This window comes from Canis aureus, chromosome 22, assembly GCF_053574225.1.
Source record: "Canis aureus isolate CA01 chromosome 22, VMU_Caureus_v.1.0, whole genome shotgun sequence".
NCBI classification, from domain to species: Eukaryota; Metazoa; Chordata; class Mammalia; order Carnivora; family Canidae; genus Canis; species Canis aureus.
This window is the reverse complement of record NC_135632.1, coordinates 34,470,494-34,486,911: the sequence shown is the minus strand read 5'-3', so window position 1 is coordinate 34,486,911 and position 16,418 is coordinate 34,470,494. Positions and strand designations below refer to the sequence as shown.

Here is a 16,418-nt window from a genome sequence, read left to right as displayed (position 1 = left end):
AGAACATCTGAGAGGAGAAGGGTGAATGATTCACACTCCCACCTCTAATGGGTAATAGCTAATGTTTTTTGATCATGCTAGGTGCTGTGCGAAGTGTTCTAACATATTACTTAATTCTCCTATCAACTCATATGTTAGGTACTACTGTTATCCCATTTTACAGATAGGGAAACAAATGCCAGAAGCTTGTCCTAGGTCACATAACCATTAGGTGGCATGATTGTTTCAGGCAATCTGTCCCTAGCACTTAGCACTCCACTCCACTGTGCTCTTAACCTCTGCTTCACAGCTGCCTCCTCCCCCTTCCCACCACTCTCCACACTCAGCTGCCTATGGTGAAACGACATCTAGCCTAGCATTAATTTGGAGGTTAACCTCAGTTGTCTCCTTGGCTGGGTGCCTCTGTGCAGTGCACAACCTGAACAGTTATTCGTGGTGACCTACCTGGTATATAGGAGTGCATGGCCAGCAGCTTGGAAATGGAAAATTTTGCAAACTTCACTTTAACTTAACATTCTTATCATGTGATCAAGTGACACAGTGAACTGGAAAGCAACTGAATGTGAGTAGTTACTAAAACATTACAAAGATTCCTCTTCAGTGGATGGGTGGCCATTTTTGCCTCCCAGATATTTGCCTGGGGACCTCTCTGAGCCAGTCCAGCCATTTCCTCTGGGTCCCCGAGTGGCTGACCTGTTGCACTTCATCTTGGTAGCTAAGGAGCTTGTACAAAGCCATTCCCAATGTCAGAGCAGCAAAGGAACCAACAGGTGATAAACCTTAGTTCCCCTGAAAACCACAGGAGCTGAAGTACAGTGTCCAAGATCACCCAAGTAATGGTGCCAGGACAGAACACAGGACTCCTAGCCCCCAGCCCGTGTTCCCCTCCACCCGCTGGAGGATCATGGGGAAATATGCCTGCCTGGGGAGGTGTCACGGGACGGGCAGAGTCAGATGCTCAGTATTTATGGGCTCAAAATCCCCAGACACATTTCCAGTTTGGAATCAAATAGGTACTAAATAAGTCTTTGCAGCTGCAGCACGCTGCCAAGAAGTGAGTGCACTAGATCTGTCCCTGCAAGAATGAAAGAAACCAGGATTTGCTGGAAAGGAACAGAAGACCAAGATTTAGGCATTTGCAAGCTGTCAACAGATCACTTAGAAATCCAAGTCCGAACAGGAACGCACAAATGTCTCTTTTGAACGATTCTATTCTGAAGGGTGCCCCTCCTCAAAAGTCGGAAAACATTTGGATTCTAATGAAGCATTTAAACTATGTTCTGTTGCCTCTCTCCCTCGAAAGTTCAAAACCCAAACCAAGTATTAATGGGCTGTCCAGAGAGGAAGGCACATGGCGTGAGACGGGTGAATGGTCAATGTCTTCTTTTATCAGGGGAGCCTGCACTCCCACCCTGCCCTGCCGGGCCCAGTGGGCGGCAGGCGTCCCCCTCGAGGTTTGTGGCTGGGCCTGCCGCTGGACAGGAACCAAGGAGTTCCATTCCGTGAAAGTCAGACACCAGCGGCAACTACCAAATGCCTCACCAGTATTAAAACGCCCTTTGTTTGAAACGGGGGCTTCTCATCCGCACAGGGGAGCACGCACGCCCCACGAGGGGGGTATCAACAGTCCAGGCGAGGCTGACTTCCCCAAGGAGGGCCCCGTTGGGCGGCACAGGGCTCTGCTGATGGGCAAACCTGATGCTCCTCAGAGTGAGAAGGACCCGCAGCCTTCCTGCCTTCAGCAAGGACAGCTGAGTATCGTACTACGGCTTTGGGGTGCCCTCTGGGAGCAGACCGCCTGAGACTGGAGCCCTGGGAGGACCCGAGCATGTGGGATCCCAGGAAATAGAGACCTGTCCCCTTTGCTCCTTGTCCCTGGGGCCACTCTGATCCAAGCCACCATCACGTCTCCTCTGGTGAGGGCCTCCGCTCCTGCTCCTACAGCTGGAGCATGGTGTTCAAAATCTCCATCACAGGGGACCTCGCTCTTGCTAAAACCCCTCCAGGGGCTTCGAGCTGCCTTAGATCCGTAACATCCAAACTTCTTCCCACAGCAGCCTCCACGGCCTCCACCTATCCCATCACCGCTCCTCCTTTCCCCTTGCTCCTTAACTTCTGGCCACGTCGGTCTTTCTGAATCTCTAGTAACTCAGCGCCGCAGCAAAGCATATTTGCACTTGCTGTTCCCTCTGCCTTTGATGCTTTGCCCTTGATCTTCATGATTCTTCCTCTCAGAGCTCAGTTCAAATGTCACCTCCTCAGAAAGCACGGTGAACACACTTCCTAAAACCTACTGCTTTCTACCCTATCACCCGATTTTTTTTTTGAAATATGCAATAAAATGGTTTTAAAACGAGGTACGTACAGCATGTACAGTGGTTTTAGAATATGCCTCTGAATTCTTTGCTACTACTCTCTGAAAGGAGTAAAGTTTCATTCCCCTCCCCTTGAGTGAGGGCAGGACCCAGTGACTGGATTCCAACACAGAATCCAGGGGAAGCAACAGGTGTGACTCTGGAGAGTAAGTCACAGGAGGCGAGGCACCGTGGACTCCTCCTTGTTGGCTCTCTTAAATCTCATTTTGGGGGAAGCCGGTTGACACATCATGAGGACACTCAAGCAGCCCCATGGAAAGGTCCATGTGGCAAGGAACTGAGCCCTCCTACCAGTAACCAGCTCTTGCTTGCCAGGCACCTGTGAGGAGCCACCCTGGAAGCAGCCCTTCTATCCTGATAAGCCTTCAGAGGATGAAGCCCTGGCCATGCAAACTTTTCAGCAACCCTGATCCACAAGCACCGGGCTAAGTCACTTCCTAAGGCACGGGGACCCTGCAAGATAGTAACACTTACTGTTGAACGCTGCTAAGTTTCGTGGCAACTTGATATACAGCCACAGATTAGGAGCACAACGTACTGGCCTTGAGCTGTGCACATGGCTCAGGTGTACAGCTGACTGCATTTTGCCCTAAGCCTACACCTGTGTAACTACTACTCAGATCAAGACACCAGGGATCCCTGGGTGGCGCAGCGGTTTGGCACTTGCCTTTGGCCCAGGGCGCGATCCTGGAGACCCAGGATCGAATCCCACATCAGGCTCCCAGTGCATGGAGCCTGCTTCTCCCTCTCTCTCTCTCTCTGTGACTATCATAAATAAAAAAAAATAAAGTGTTGAGATCTTTAAAAAAAAAAAAAAAAAAAAAGACACCAAGACTTCCAGCTCCTACAGGCTCCCTTGACCCCTCCTGATCCAATCCCCTCCCCCAGATAACCATTATTTTGACCTCAATTCCTGCCGATTAGTTTTGCCCGTTCTTGCACTTGAGGTCAATGCAATCACACGGCATATTCTCTCCTGTGTCTGGCCTTTATGTACTCTGTGTCCTATCCGAGATTCCGCGCGGGGGTGCATGAAGCCATGGTACTTTTTCATGGCTGGGTAGTATTCCGGGCTGCCCACGGCCTGCTTTGCTTTCTGCAGGGCGCCGTCACTCTCTGAGCCTGCTGACCACTGCTCCTCTAGGAGAGGAGCCGGAGCCTGCTCTTCATCGGCCTCGCTCCCTCCCTGCGGTATCTCTAGCATCTAGGGCAATGCAGTCCACACAGCAGGTGGCTAATGAATATCTGTTCAATTATTAATGAGGCGGGTTCCCTCATCAGAATCTCTCCCACCTCGTAGCAACCAGGGATTTCAGAGTTTCTAAGCAAAGGAGAAAAGCTCAAATTGCTCACGCATCTCAGTCCGTGCACTAATTGTATTTGGCAACTTCGTGGGCAGATCCTGATCTGATGTGACTATCCTCCAGCGCTTGTGGGAATGTTGAAGTGGTGACAGTAACAACAGTAACACATACAGAGCTTCACGTGGCTGTCCTCCCTGGAGGTGCGGAGCACCTATGATGCTGAGCTCATTGGAACAAAACGTTGTCCCCCGTGGCACCTGCCGCCAGCCTGCCTTCCCTGGGGAGGGAACACACGTGCTGGGAGCAGGACCTCCTTGTACTGCCACTACTCCCTAGACTGGCACTCTAGGGACTGTCATTTTAACATGTTAAGAGAAATGTGGGGAATTAAATCTAATAATATATTTTATTTAACGCAACATATTCAAAATATTTTTGTTGCAATATGTAATCCATATAAAAGGTCTTTAAGGAGGGCAGCCCCGGTGGTGCAACGGTTTAGCGCCGCCTGCAGCCCAGGGCGTGATCCTGGAGACCCTGGATCGAGTCCCACGTCAGGCTCTCTGCATGGGGCCTGCTTCTGCCTCTGCCTGTGTCTCTGCCTCTCTCTCTCTCTGTCTCTATGAATAAATAAAAATATTTTTTTAAAAAAACGGTCTTTAAGGAGATCTCCGAGATGTTTAAATACTAAGCGTTTGAAAGTTTTATTTATTTTACAATTAGAGCATTTCAAACCAGGCACATTTTGGGCACTCAACATCTGTGGGTGGCTGTGGCTCCTGTACCGGACAGCACGCTCCAGCCTCTGTGTGGGGGGGGTCCATGTGCTTGGTACCCAAGAGCTCATGGGGACAGTCTGACCTTACTCGTTCCTGATACTGGTGATGATAGCTAATTTAAAGAGCACTTACTACGTGCTGTTAACCTGAAAAATTATCCCAACAGCCTTACGAGGGAGGAGCACTATTCTCCCCATTGCACTGAGCAGTAACCGAGGCTTAGAGGTGACACATTACCTCCCCAGTTCACAGAGCTTCTGTAGGGCAGAGCTGGGATTTGAACCCAGGGAGTCTGGCTGCAGAGCCCGACCCTTAACCACCACCCTGACTGCCTCCTGCTGACTTCCAGTGACAGCCAGGCAATCGCTGTCCCCAGGCGTGAGAAAGCTGAGTTTCAGAGACACAGGACCTCCTCACGATGGCGCGGGTGGCCATGGTGATGCTGGAGCCAGAACTCGGCTGTGGGCTCCGAGGCCGGGGCCTGCTCCTCTTCAGGCTGGGTCTTGTCACTACTGAGCTTCTGGAAGGGAAGCACAGGTTCATGTGGGAGCGGCCTCCGCGGCTGCAGAGCCACACGGTCCCCGGGACCTCGGGAGCCGCATATCATGTTTTGAAGTCACACGGGGCGGCCGCTTCTGCGTCACCAGAGCAAGGCGCTGCTGCCGCTGGCGTGGGGACGTCTCCTCAGGGCAGCAGAACCCAGGACGGCCCGGGTGAGCCCCGCGCGGGCCTCCTGCTCGCACCCGCCCAGATGCAGCACTCGGAAGGGGCTCAGACTCCGGAATTCCGGCCGTGAGCTCACTCGTTGGCTCCCGCGTTCACTCCGTACGGCGAGGGCCGGGTGTCTGGTCAGGAAGGGCTGCTCTGCAGAGGTGGCCTCTCAGCCGAGATGAGGAGCTGGCCGGGAAGAAAGTGGACGGGGGGACCCGGATACAAGGGGCCTCTGGCGCCCACCTGGGCTGTGGCTGCCTCATCTGCAAGACGGAGACGGGAGCAAAATCCCTGGAGGGTGTACAGAGGCCTAATAAAACGTGAGGTGACCGGAGCCGACAACGTCCCGGACACTGTCCAGCCCCCTGAGGACCACTCATCTCCCGCTCTCCAGAACCCGAGAGGAAGCTTCTCTCACCCCCCGTCTTCGGTGTGGGGAGGGACAGGAGCTTGCCCAAGGCCACGCAGCGGCAGGCGGCAGCGCGGGCCACAGAGCGCAGGCCCAGGCCGCTGCTCCAGAGCCCGCACGGGCAGGGCAGCCACCAGGGGCCGGGGCAGGCGCGGGAGCAGGGCCGGGAGCAGGGCCGGGCCGCTGGAAGGCCGAGGCGTCCCCAGGCCCCGCGTGGGCGCCTCCTTGCCTCGTGCTGCGCGCGGGCACGTGAATGGCACCGAGAAGCCTGCGTGTGGCGCGGCTCCCGCCGGCCCCGGGGCTCGGGCCGAGGAGGACCATCCAGGGCATCTCGGCGCGTCCTCTGAGGCCCAGGCCCTCCTCCTCCAGGGCACGCCGGACTCTTGGTGTCCTTTCGCTCAGGCCTCTTCCGAGGTCACCTGCCTCCCCGACCACACTGCAGAGAGCAGCCCAGGCCCACCTGAGTCACGCTCTTGGGCTGGATCGTGCCCCTGTGGTCCTCGGCGCCCGCAAGATCCTGCCCGCCCGCATCTCCTCACCCATCGCCGCAGCAGATCAGCTCCCAGCGCCCAGAGCAGTGCCCGGCACACGGCAGGTCCCGGGAACATTTGTAACAGGGAGAGAGCAGAGGGGTGAGCAGGGAGTGCAGGGGACACGGAGGGAAGGTCAGCCGGCCCCAGGGTTTGTTTTAAAGGAGGTTTAAGTTGAGAGAGACGTGACCCTAATCACCCACAGAGAAGAGGCAGTTGAGAGGCAGGAGGAGGAGGAGAAACAGGACAGGGAAGGCAGGAGAACAGGGGCACAGAGCACAGGCGGGGGTGCTCCCGGGGCTCCCGTTCTTGTCCTGACCACAAACCGAGGCCGCCACCGCTCTGGGGTGAGGAACGGGCGCAAACTTCTACACACAGTGGTTTGGGAGATTTGGCCCAGCCTACGAGGGACCCTTTGGCGACTCGACCCTCCTGGGACACGGTGAAGCTCAGGGCCAGGTCCCAGCCCCGACGGAGGCCTGGCTGCGGCCTCCGCACCGAGGGTGCCCACCGGGCAGCCGCCAGGACCGGACACCCCTCACCCCTCCGGAGGCACAGACTCAGGGCAGGCTCTCCCCTCGGGCCTGCTTCCTGAGGGGCTCCCACCTCGTGTCATAAAGCAACCCATGGCCCGCGCCGCCCGTGACGTGCCATCGCAGCGCCGGCCCGGCGGGCAGCCCCGACTCAGGCCACACACAGCACGACGCGTGGGTGGCTGTGAGCGCGGTGCCAGGCCAGAGCCGTCGACCCTTGGGACGCCGGCAACTTTCCTTTCCGGGGGCGGACAACAGCTTCAGCCTGTGTCTGTCTGTCCTGGTCTTTCTGTCTCGCTCCATCCATACATCAATGGCCTCGATAAGAAGATTCTTCTAAATGGCTCAGCCAGTTGACATTCTCATCCGAAAGATGCTCTTTGAAGTTGTGCATTTCTCAGGCTCTTGTGATTAATTGCCTCTGCTACAAATTCTTGGAAATGAGCTCTTATCTGGGGCCAAATAAGTACGCCTTCTGCTTCGTCTCATATGACTGGAGGTCTCTGCCCTGCCCTGAATTGAGGTTTTCCCTTCTGTGTCTACTGCATCCCAACCCCAGCCCCTCAAGCCTGGGAAGCCAAGAAGGAGTGGTTGAAAGAGTTTCCTGAGTCCTGCCACAGGGGCTGGAATTGTCCCCACACGCTCATGACAGCTGTGCTCCTGATTTCAGCACCACTGACCGAGCATCGCATCTACTACATGGTCCATGCTCACACCCATGACTATATTTACGCACATTTAAAGAGTTACTTTGGTGAATACCTTATTGATTTATATTCCTGTCATAGAGATAGGTAAACCGAGACTGGGAGAGGTTAAATAACTTGACCAGGGTCACAGAAATTGGCTCCTGTTCTCCCCAATTCCACCAAGGGGCTAGGGGCCGACTCTTGGATCCACGGGCAAATCAGAGGAGTGCTTAGGTTTCATTGTAAACGTGGGATGTGGGAAGACAGCTGGAGGTTGGAGGAGGATGTTAAGGAGGGAATCTAAGCACCTTGACCATGAAGCATGGGGTGTGGTGGAAACAAGAAGCTTCCCTGGAGGATCTCAAAGCGTCCTTCTCATCTCTCCCAAAGGACTGAAGTTGAAGGAACCCCAAACTGACACCACCTGGCAGCCAGACAAGAGGAGGACTAAGAAACAAGCAAAGAACCAGAGTCAGAGCCCAAGCATCGGGAAGGCTCCAGGCCTGCTGGGTGGCCGCGTGACGCAGGGAGTCAGAATTCCACCACCTGGCCTGGTGCAGACACCGGCCTGCTTGTACCACCTACGGCTCCTTCAGCCACCCCAGGCCTCTGGGGCACCTCTCACCACGTGCTGATAACTGCGGTCTCTACTCCTATCTCGGGGATGTACTATACCGTAAGGAATTGTGAGGAAAGGATAAGAAAGCCCGGGCTTTGTTGTGAATTCTTCCAGTAGCTCGTTGTTAATGACATTATTGATTTGCTTGGTGGCCTCTATTAATCCCTGGTGGCCTGGCTAGTTCTCTGCCCAGGGCCTACCTAATACTGTCCCCTGTTTATGCTTCTAATCCTCTCATGGCTTTTGGAATCGAAAGATGTGGGTCTTGGGTTTTGATTCCAGCATTCACCTGACCCAGGTGACTGACCCCGTCTCTAGCTCCTCATCTGTAAACTGGGCTGAATCTCCATACCCAGCCAGGCTCACTGAGTTGTGTGAGGCTCAAATGAGCTGAGGTTTAGAGAAGCTATAGGATGCAGGTAGGTGATAAGTGAAAGCTGCTGTAAGCTTTCATTTTTTCTGAATGTCCCTAGGTTCATCCCAGACCGTCTGATTTTTGAGATGAAAAAATACTATATACACTCTCAGGATCCCTGGCACTTGTAGGTTACTGAGTAACCATTACCACCCCTCCTAAGATCCAACCAGTGAGCAGAAAGACACATAAACGTCCAAGTGTCCTGCACAACTGCCTCATATGGGGTCCTTTCTCCTCCTGAGGATTGTGTGTGTGTGTGTTTTAAAGATTTTATTTATTTATTCATGAGAGACAGACAGAGAGAGAGAGAGAGAGAGAGGCAGAGACACAGGCAGAGGGAGAAGCAGGCTCCACGCAGGGAGCCCGACGCGGGACTCGATCCCTGGTCTCCAGGATCATGCACTGGGCCAAAGGTGGTGCTAAACCGCTGAGCCACCCAGGGATCCCCTGTGTGTGTTTAATTACAGTGAGTAACTATATTTGCTTTGCAGAATTGTTTATACCCAAAGCTAGGAAAGATGTCATAAAAAGAAACATCTATGCTTTTAAAGCACCTCAAAAGCTAGTTTTACTTTCTCTATTTTCTGATACGTCCCTGGGGGCCAACGTCCCCTCCCAGTTCCTCCAGAGGCCCTTAGCACACTCCTTCCACTCCCCCAAGGCAAGATACATCCCTGTCACCTGTAATGGGGGCTGTTTCTCACCCATGGAAACCAACCCCCCAGCCAGAATTAATCACACCATCCCTGAAGCTCCAAGCAGGGAGAGGGAGGGCAGGCATCCGGCCAGTAGACCCACAGAGGACAAGGTGTGACAGCATCCTTAACCCCTCTAGAGCCCTAGGAGCCACAGTGCAGGAACAGCAGAGTGAAAAGAGGCAACAGGGATCCATTCTCTTTGCACAGACAGGGACCCTGAATCCTATGGAAGGAAGTGATTTTCCAAGGCCACCGATAGAGGGTAGAAGCAGGGCACTATGTGCCACCTCCAGTCGGTGTAGCTTGGAGAAGCCTGACGGCCTAATCAATGACTTACAAGGGGGGCCCATGGAAGGGGCTCTAGGGGAGCAAGGAGGCCTGTGACCAAGACAGCCTGGGTCCGTTCCGAGGTCATGCAGGGAGGCTCCCACAACCAGGTGGAGAAGGTAGGAGGTTCTGCTTATTTCCAGGGGGTCTCTGAACCTTTGGTGGTGGAGCCGAGATTCAGGCAGGGAGGATGGGGCTCAGTGTGCAATGGAAGTGGCAGGAGGAGGGGCTGGGTGGACCAAAGCCTCTGGAGTTCTTCAAAGCATCTCAGTCACCTCCTCCCCCCACCCAACCTCTGACTATGAGTTCAGCAGGGCACCTACCAGAATGTCCAGGCAGGCGGCCTTCAGCAGGGTGATTTGGTCCGCGATGGTCAAGCCGGTGAAGCCTGGCAGACGTTTAGCAAACTCCACAATCTTAATAATGCACTTGGTGGCCAGTTCACTGAATTTGTCCCAGAGGCCCAGGTCCAGTCGGACTCGATGGTCAGCACTGGAATTCTAAGTGGGGAGAGAAAACACTGTCAGGAGTAGTTTGTGGAAAGCTCGACAGAAGACAGGAACTCGGCGCATTTCCTCCTGATGTGCTAATAGTTAAGTCTTGACCAGGGAGCTTCCTGTTGGGGTGGCTGAGTGTTTAGCTTGGATTCTTTTAAAAATGCTCAACATCCTATCCCTGAACCACTGGAACATCAAGTAACAGATAAAGGGAGTTTCTCTTTATGCGATTATCCCAGCTAGTGAGCGAAGGAACGATGCAGTAAGGAGTCACCATTTTGGAACACCGATGAATTAGTGGCTCCAGGCCCTGACCAACAGTGGCTGCTAAAATCTTAAAAACGTCATGGAATCACAACCATCATCTACAAAACAGTCAAAGCAGAATGAGAGCGGAGCTCTAGATGGAACTGCTGGAAATCCGGGAGTCAGAGGAACGTGGCAAGCTACACCACGGGGGAGGAACCTGTCACCATGCAGAATGCTGGAGCTTCCATCGAAACAGCAAATCAGGGTCTTCAACAAATACACTGCAAGAGGGTAACGCGAGATGGAAGAGAAACCTACAGACTAAAAGCAACTCCACCTAAATGCTCATTAACCAGTATGGATACATCCGTGGCACCCCACGCGATGGAATGCCGGCCAAGAGTAACAGCAAAGGGACGGCCAACGTGGGCCGCAACGTGGGTGAGCCTCAGACGCACCATGACCACGCCAAGGGATGCCAGACACCTGCACACAGAACGACTCCACGTACAGGACATTCTGAAAACAGCAAAGCTGGAGGGAGAGAGAGCAGATCGGGGGCGTCCAGGGCCAAGGTAGGGACAGAGGCCCGGGAGGGAACTAAAAAAAAAAAAAAAGAAAAAAGAAAAGAAAAACTGAGGAGTCTTACAATTACAACGTGTAGATCTTATGCGAATTCTCATTCAAATAAACCACAGAAACTGACACGTGTGAGAAAAGTGGGAATGTGAGATATTAAGGTGTCTGAGATGCTAATTTTCTGCGATGAAAACACTGCTTTTGTTGACATTGCTTTTGGTGGGAAGTTCCCACCATTGAGAACATTAAACATATTTCCAGGCCAAATAGCACGTCTGTAATTTACTTCCACGTAACAGATGATGGGGAGAGAGTGCGCCGGCGGGAGGGTGCAACAAGGTGGGCGGGGAGTGATCGCCGGGGGCGTCGGCTTCTCTACTCTCTCGGCTCCACGCCGCATTTGCAGTCGTTCACCATAAAGATAAAAGACAAGCCAGAGCCAGAGTGAATTCAAACAAAATGACAACAACAGAACATGGACTCTCTAGGCGACCTCAGTGCTGTGAGGGCCACAGGCAAGCTTCTCCGGGCGCCCCTGGTCCCAGCGCTGGGCGACCTCGGGGCCCCGCGCAGCACGATGACACGGTCCCACTCGGGGTGGGAGGGTGACACAGCTGCTCCCCTGGGAAGGGCCCGGCCTTCTCTCCCCTCGGTGCCTTTAATCTTGGACCCCACGCCCAGCTTCCTGCAGGAGCTTCTGGAAGCCACAGAATAAATCAGGGGGAACCCTTCCTCTGGCACCGCGGTGACCTCAGATTTCTGTCCACCTACTGGACGGGTTCCTCCATCCATCTGCATACTCCTTCATTCATTCACTTCTTGGCCTGCCTCTCTCATCCCTCCCTCGCTCCACGAACTTTCCTGACCCACTCGCACACACGCACGCACGTGTGCAGCCAGGGGCTGAGCCCGCACACACACACACGCTTCCAGCCCCGATGAGCTGACAGCCGGGCGGGCCAGGCACCTGCTGCTCCCTGGGACTTGCCACGACAGGCCCCGTCCAGGGCCCCGCTCGGGACCTCACCCAAGCCCACTCGGCAAAGAAGGCGCTGGCTGTTCTGAGCTCCATCCTGAGACACGGAGCTAACTTGCCCCCGAGGGGCTGGAAGCGGCTCCCACGTCTGCCCGGCCGCCAGGTGACAGGTGTGCCCTCCAGTAAGCAGCGCCTCATTCTCCCCTTTTGTAAAGTGGGCGACAGGCCACCTGCCCTCAAAGGCTGCCAGGAAGATTAAGTGGGACCCCAGGGCACAGAGGGGGCCTGGTGTGTTCCGGGGGTTGGCCAGTATTGCAACCCTTTCCTCGGCACCCGTTCTTGCCCACCGCGCCGCCCGAGGGTCCAGACCACAGCCGTGACCGTCTTCTCCACGAGCAGAGGTAGCACGGCCAGCAAGGTCCCCATCCGGGTCCGCACTCCGCCGCCCATCACACTCCTCAGCCTCGCTCTCTTCAGTTAGTCCATAAAGAGGATGCGCACAGTACACACAGGAAATAGGGTACCACTCGGTAGTTGCCAGAACGTACTGACGGTCTCAGCTTTCAGCTGCGGTTACACTAAAACATACCCAGGAAAGTGCCTTTTGTGGGGTTTTTCTTTTTTTTTTTTCTTTATCCAATCTCCAGAGCAGAATCTCTGGTGTGAACGCAGTCAAATGACTACCTTGTATTGCTTGCCTTTTTGTCATCCCCTTGCTCCTCCCTCCCTCCGAGCCCTCGGGGTTTGGGCAGGGCTCTGGGACCCCCTCAAGTATCGGAGGGCACTTGACCGTGGTCTCGCTAATCACAACAGGCCCTCTTCCTGGCTACAGGCATTGGCTCCGAGAGGAGTGGGTGACCGACAGCAGGCCCATGAGGCTCACTTCTGGGGCTCGAGTTAGAATAAAGGGAAGCAAAGCTGTCAGTGTGGGTGGCCAGGGGTTTTCAGGGGCTACCAGGTGGAGAAGGCCTCTTAAGAATGAAGCCAACTCAGAGGAAAGCTGTGGTGAGTGATGGAGAGAGAGGAAGAGTGAGTCTGTCCTGAAGGTACTGAAACGCTGGATCCAGCCACACCTGATCCACACCATGACTTTTTTGAAAAAACAAACAAACAAACAAAAAACAGACCAAAAGCCACAGTCCTCTCACTGGCCTGCAAGGCCCTCCCGGATCCAACCCCAGATCTGACTCCCTACCTTCCCACTCCCTCCTAGCTCACTCCCGCCCCCAAGCCTCATGGGTCTCTTGCTGTCCCCGAACAAGTGGGCACGCACCGCCTCTGGGTCTTTGCACTGGCTGTTCCGTCCACCTGGATTCCTGTTCCCCTCACTACCTACGTGGTGCACGCCCTCATTCCTTCAAGTCTTTGATCAAATGTCATCTCTCTTGAGCCCGCACCAGCCCACTCTGTCGAGATCTACAGGATCCTTCTGCTGGCACTGCAGCTGCTCCCCATCCTGCTCGGTGTCCACGGCACTTACCGCCTACCGCACTATAAGGCCTTACTAACACGGGCCTTCTTGTCTCATTTCCCCCTGCTGCATCCTCAAGGTCTAGAACAGTGCCTGGTACATAGCAAGCAGGGGCCCAATAGACATTCGTTAAACGAACCAATGAGGAACGATGTTCCCCCAAGTCTTGGCTTGTCCCAGACGTCTCAGGACAACTACATCCTGAGGATGAGGCTCCCCACGCTGCGGTCTAGGCCTGCTCAGGAGCCTCTGCTGCCTGTGGAAGCAAAGTGGAACCACCCAGTGAAAGACAAGGCTCACGGGCCTGGCGTTTAGGCCTCTGACAAATGTCAACAGTTCAGTGAAGGGAACTGTGCGTCCCAAATACCCATCCTTAGTTCCTCACCCCAGTGAAGATCAGCCCAGAGCCAATAAAACTTAGCTTTCATTTTAAATGCCGGGGAGGAGAGCCAAAAAGGAAAGTGGGCCTAAGGGGTGCCCCGGAAGGCCTTCAAAAGGTGGGTGCCACCGTCACCTCCTGCAGCACCCTCTGCAGGAGCGAGGCACTCTTCGTCCAGATTTATTTTATTCCTTCCTCAAGGACCTTGGTGGCATACAGTACACCCAGGGGAACAGAGGATCAAGATGTGCGGCCATTCGGGCTGTAATTAAATTTAATAGGCAGTTTATCCAGTTTGTAGGAAGATGACACGGAAGAGAGGCACACAGAGGCGAGCTTACGGCGGGAAATCATTTGACAATGGAGTATCCATCTGGAAAAAAAGACATTGGCCCGACCCAGCGAGTGTGAACAAAACCTTCATCAGCATCCTATGAGGTTACTTCATCACACCCCAGGCTGCAGGAGAGAAGCCTGTCGTACCTTCTATTAAAAATAATGCACAGCCGTCTTAATGGCATGTAAATCTAACTCACTATTATGCAAACCGAAGGGAAGAGGCAGTTAATAAAACACAAAATAACCCGGTGTTTTATTATACCGGGCGCTCGATTCATAGGCATGAGGTTTAAAATGGCTTATATATTTTCTGCCGGTGGCAGCAAATGGAGAGCCCTGCTTGTTTGGGGTGGCAAGGAAGGCGGTTCGGGGAGCAGGGAGGGAAGGGTGGGGTTGGGGAGGCCCTTCTGGAACTGGTGGAGGAGTGGGAGGCCAGGGCGGCGGGGGAGGCCCGGGCTGGGGAGGAGCACAGCCTGTGGGGAGCAGCAGGCCCCCCTCAAACCCTGGCTCTCCTCCCATCCCCTGCTCCTCCTAGGGGGTGGGAGCCCCCCTCCAGGTGGGCACCCCACTCTGCCTTCCCACAGGGCTGCGCGGGCCCCCCTGGACACCACGGTGGTCGAGCCGGGCTGCCTGTTGCTCCTGTTCAGCTAAGGGGGAGACGCAGCTCCCCCCAGCAAGGAGCTACGCTGCCCAGGGGGTGCCGGGCGCACCTGCCAGGTGCCTCCTTCCCTGGGCCTGATCTGCCCTCGGCCGCCCGGACAGGCCGATGCCCCTTCCAGTCGCACCACAGACTGTTCCTGTCATCCGCCTTCCGTGTCCCCGTGGCACACGTGTCCCATGCCACAAGCCCTGGGGCCAGGCCCCCTCCGGAGGGCTTCACAACCAGCTCCCTCTAATCCTCACAGCACCCTCCTTCGGGAAGGCTGTTCCCGGCCCATCCGGCTGGGGTGGAGGCTGAGGCCCAGAGACGTGAAGTCACTTGGGCAAGACGCCCAGCCGTTAGGTGGAGGGCACGGGATTCGCACAGGGCAGTGCGGCCGCACAGTCCATGCTCCTGACCCCCATACTGTGCCACCCACCCTCCTGCTCCTCGGTCCAGCTCGGGTTCTGCTTCGTGGCCTGTGGCCTGAACTTTCTGCCTTCTAGAACCTGCTATTGCATTTGTGATCTCCCTCCTGGTTGGAATGCTGGATGCTTCCAGAAGGTGGCTGAAAGATCCCCAGGGTCATCATGAAGAGAACGTTATGTGCCAGGCCACATCCCTCTGTGGTCAACAAACACGTATCTAGGCACTGTGACAACACGGCCTCAGGAATGTGCCAGCTGGGGTACGTTCATCAGCGGGAGGAGGGCAGTGTCGGGGCCCCCGGCACACTTTTAACATTTCCCTTAAGACCTGCTTCCAACAGGTGGGGACAGGCAGGTTGGCAGCCATCCTGCATTACGGGTGGACAGACAGGCATGGAGCAGCCCATGGGCAGAGAGGGAGAGGGCTCTGAGCAACGGGCCATGGGCAACGGGAAGGGAGAGGCAACAAGGGTCTCGGAGGACCTCCCCAAGAGTTTCTGGGAAGTCTGGCTAGAAGCAAACACGATATCCCTGAAGGTAATGTTTTAGGGGTGCTCCTGTACCCCCATCAACCTAAGATTCTGAGACCCACACATGAGACTAAAAGGGACGGCCGCAGCCTATTCATTGCTGGCGATCTCAGAGATTCAGGGACCTTGGTGGAGTGCAGGGGTATAACCTTTGGAATAGATCGGCTGGAAGGTACAGATCAGTGTTCCAGAGGATGTCCAGGAGGTGCTAGATTTTGGGGTGGTCTCAGCTGCTCTGAAAGTCCACGGATGGCTTCTGGAGTCCCAGGGGCACGTCTAAGGATGAACGAAAGCTCTGCCCTGCTGACCTGCCAAAGCCTGTGGCCGGGCACAGAGCACAGGCTCACCCCCTTGGCCCTGCTTCTTCCGTCTGGAAACCTCACTTGGCCCATGTTCACACACAAACCTTACCCCAGCTCACAAAGGCCCCGCCTGCCAGCCCTCACCTATCTCCTCAGGCTCTGCATCCAGCCCCTCCTCTGCCAAACTCCTGGCCATGCTCATGCTATTCCCTTGACTGAAAACGTCTTTTCCTTTTTCCACCGCCCAGTAAGATCCAGGGAATGTAGCACAGTACCCAGAGGGCACTTTTCACTAAAAGCCAAAGACAAGACGCGTGATGTATACTGCCAGAGGCTTCTAAAAGCTCACAAACATGTGACAACATTTGCTTTTCAGCCAGGCCTCAGAGAAGAGCTGCAAGCCCGGGAGGGTAGGTGTCCGCGCCCTCCGACTTTGCACTCCGTGGGTGCTAGGGTTGAGCTGTGTACCTCTCCTGCCACCGTCGCCACAGAAGACACGTTGAAGTCCTAATCCCCAGTAACTTCAGAGTGTGACCTTACTCAGAAATGGGGTCCTTAACACAAGTTATCGACTGAAAATGAGGTCATTAGGCAGGGCTCATTCTCGTATGACCGGTGCTCCTATAAGGGGACATT

At 54.8% G+C, this 16,418-nt stretch overlaps 1 protein-coding gene across 7 annotated transcripts in view; it reads right to left on the bottom strand.

The window, feature by feature from the left end:
• The window catches only part of RARB (retinoic acid receptor beta), a 724,626-nt gene that overhangs the window by 6,275 nt on the left and 701,933 nt on the right, over nt 1-16,418 (bottom strand). For all 7 annotated transcript variants that reach the window (XM_077865432.1, XM_077865439.1, XM_077865433.1 and 4 more), the window contains one exon: nt 9,716-9,892. In XM_077865432.1, the coding sequence (XP_077721558.1) occupies nt 9,716-9,892 (177 nt within the window). The remainder of the gene's footprint in view (nt 1-9,715; nt 9,893-16,418) is intronic.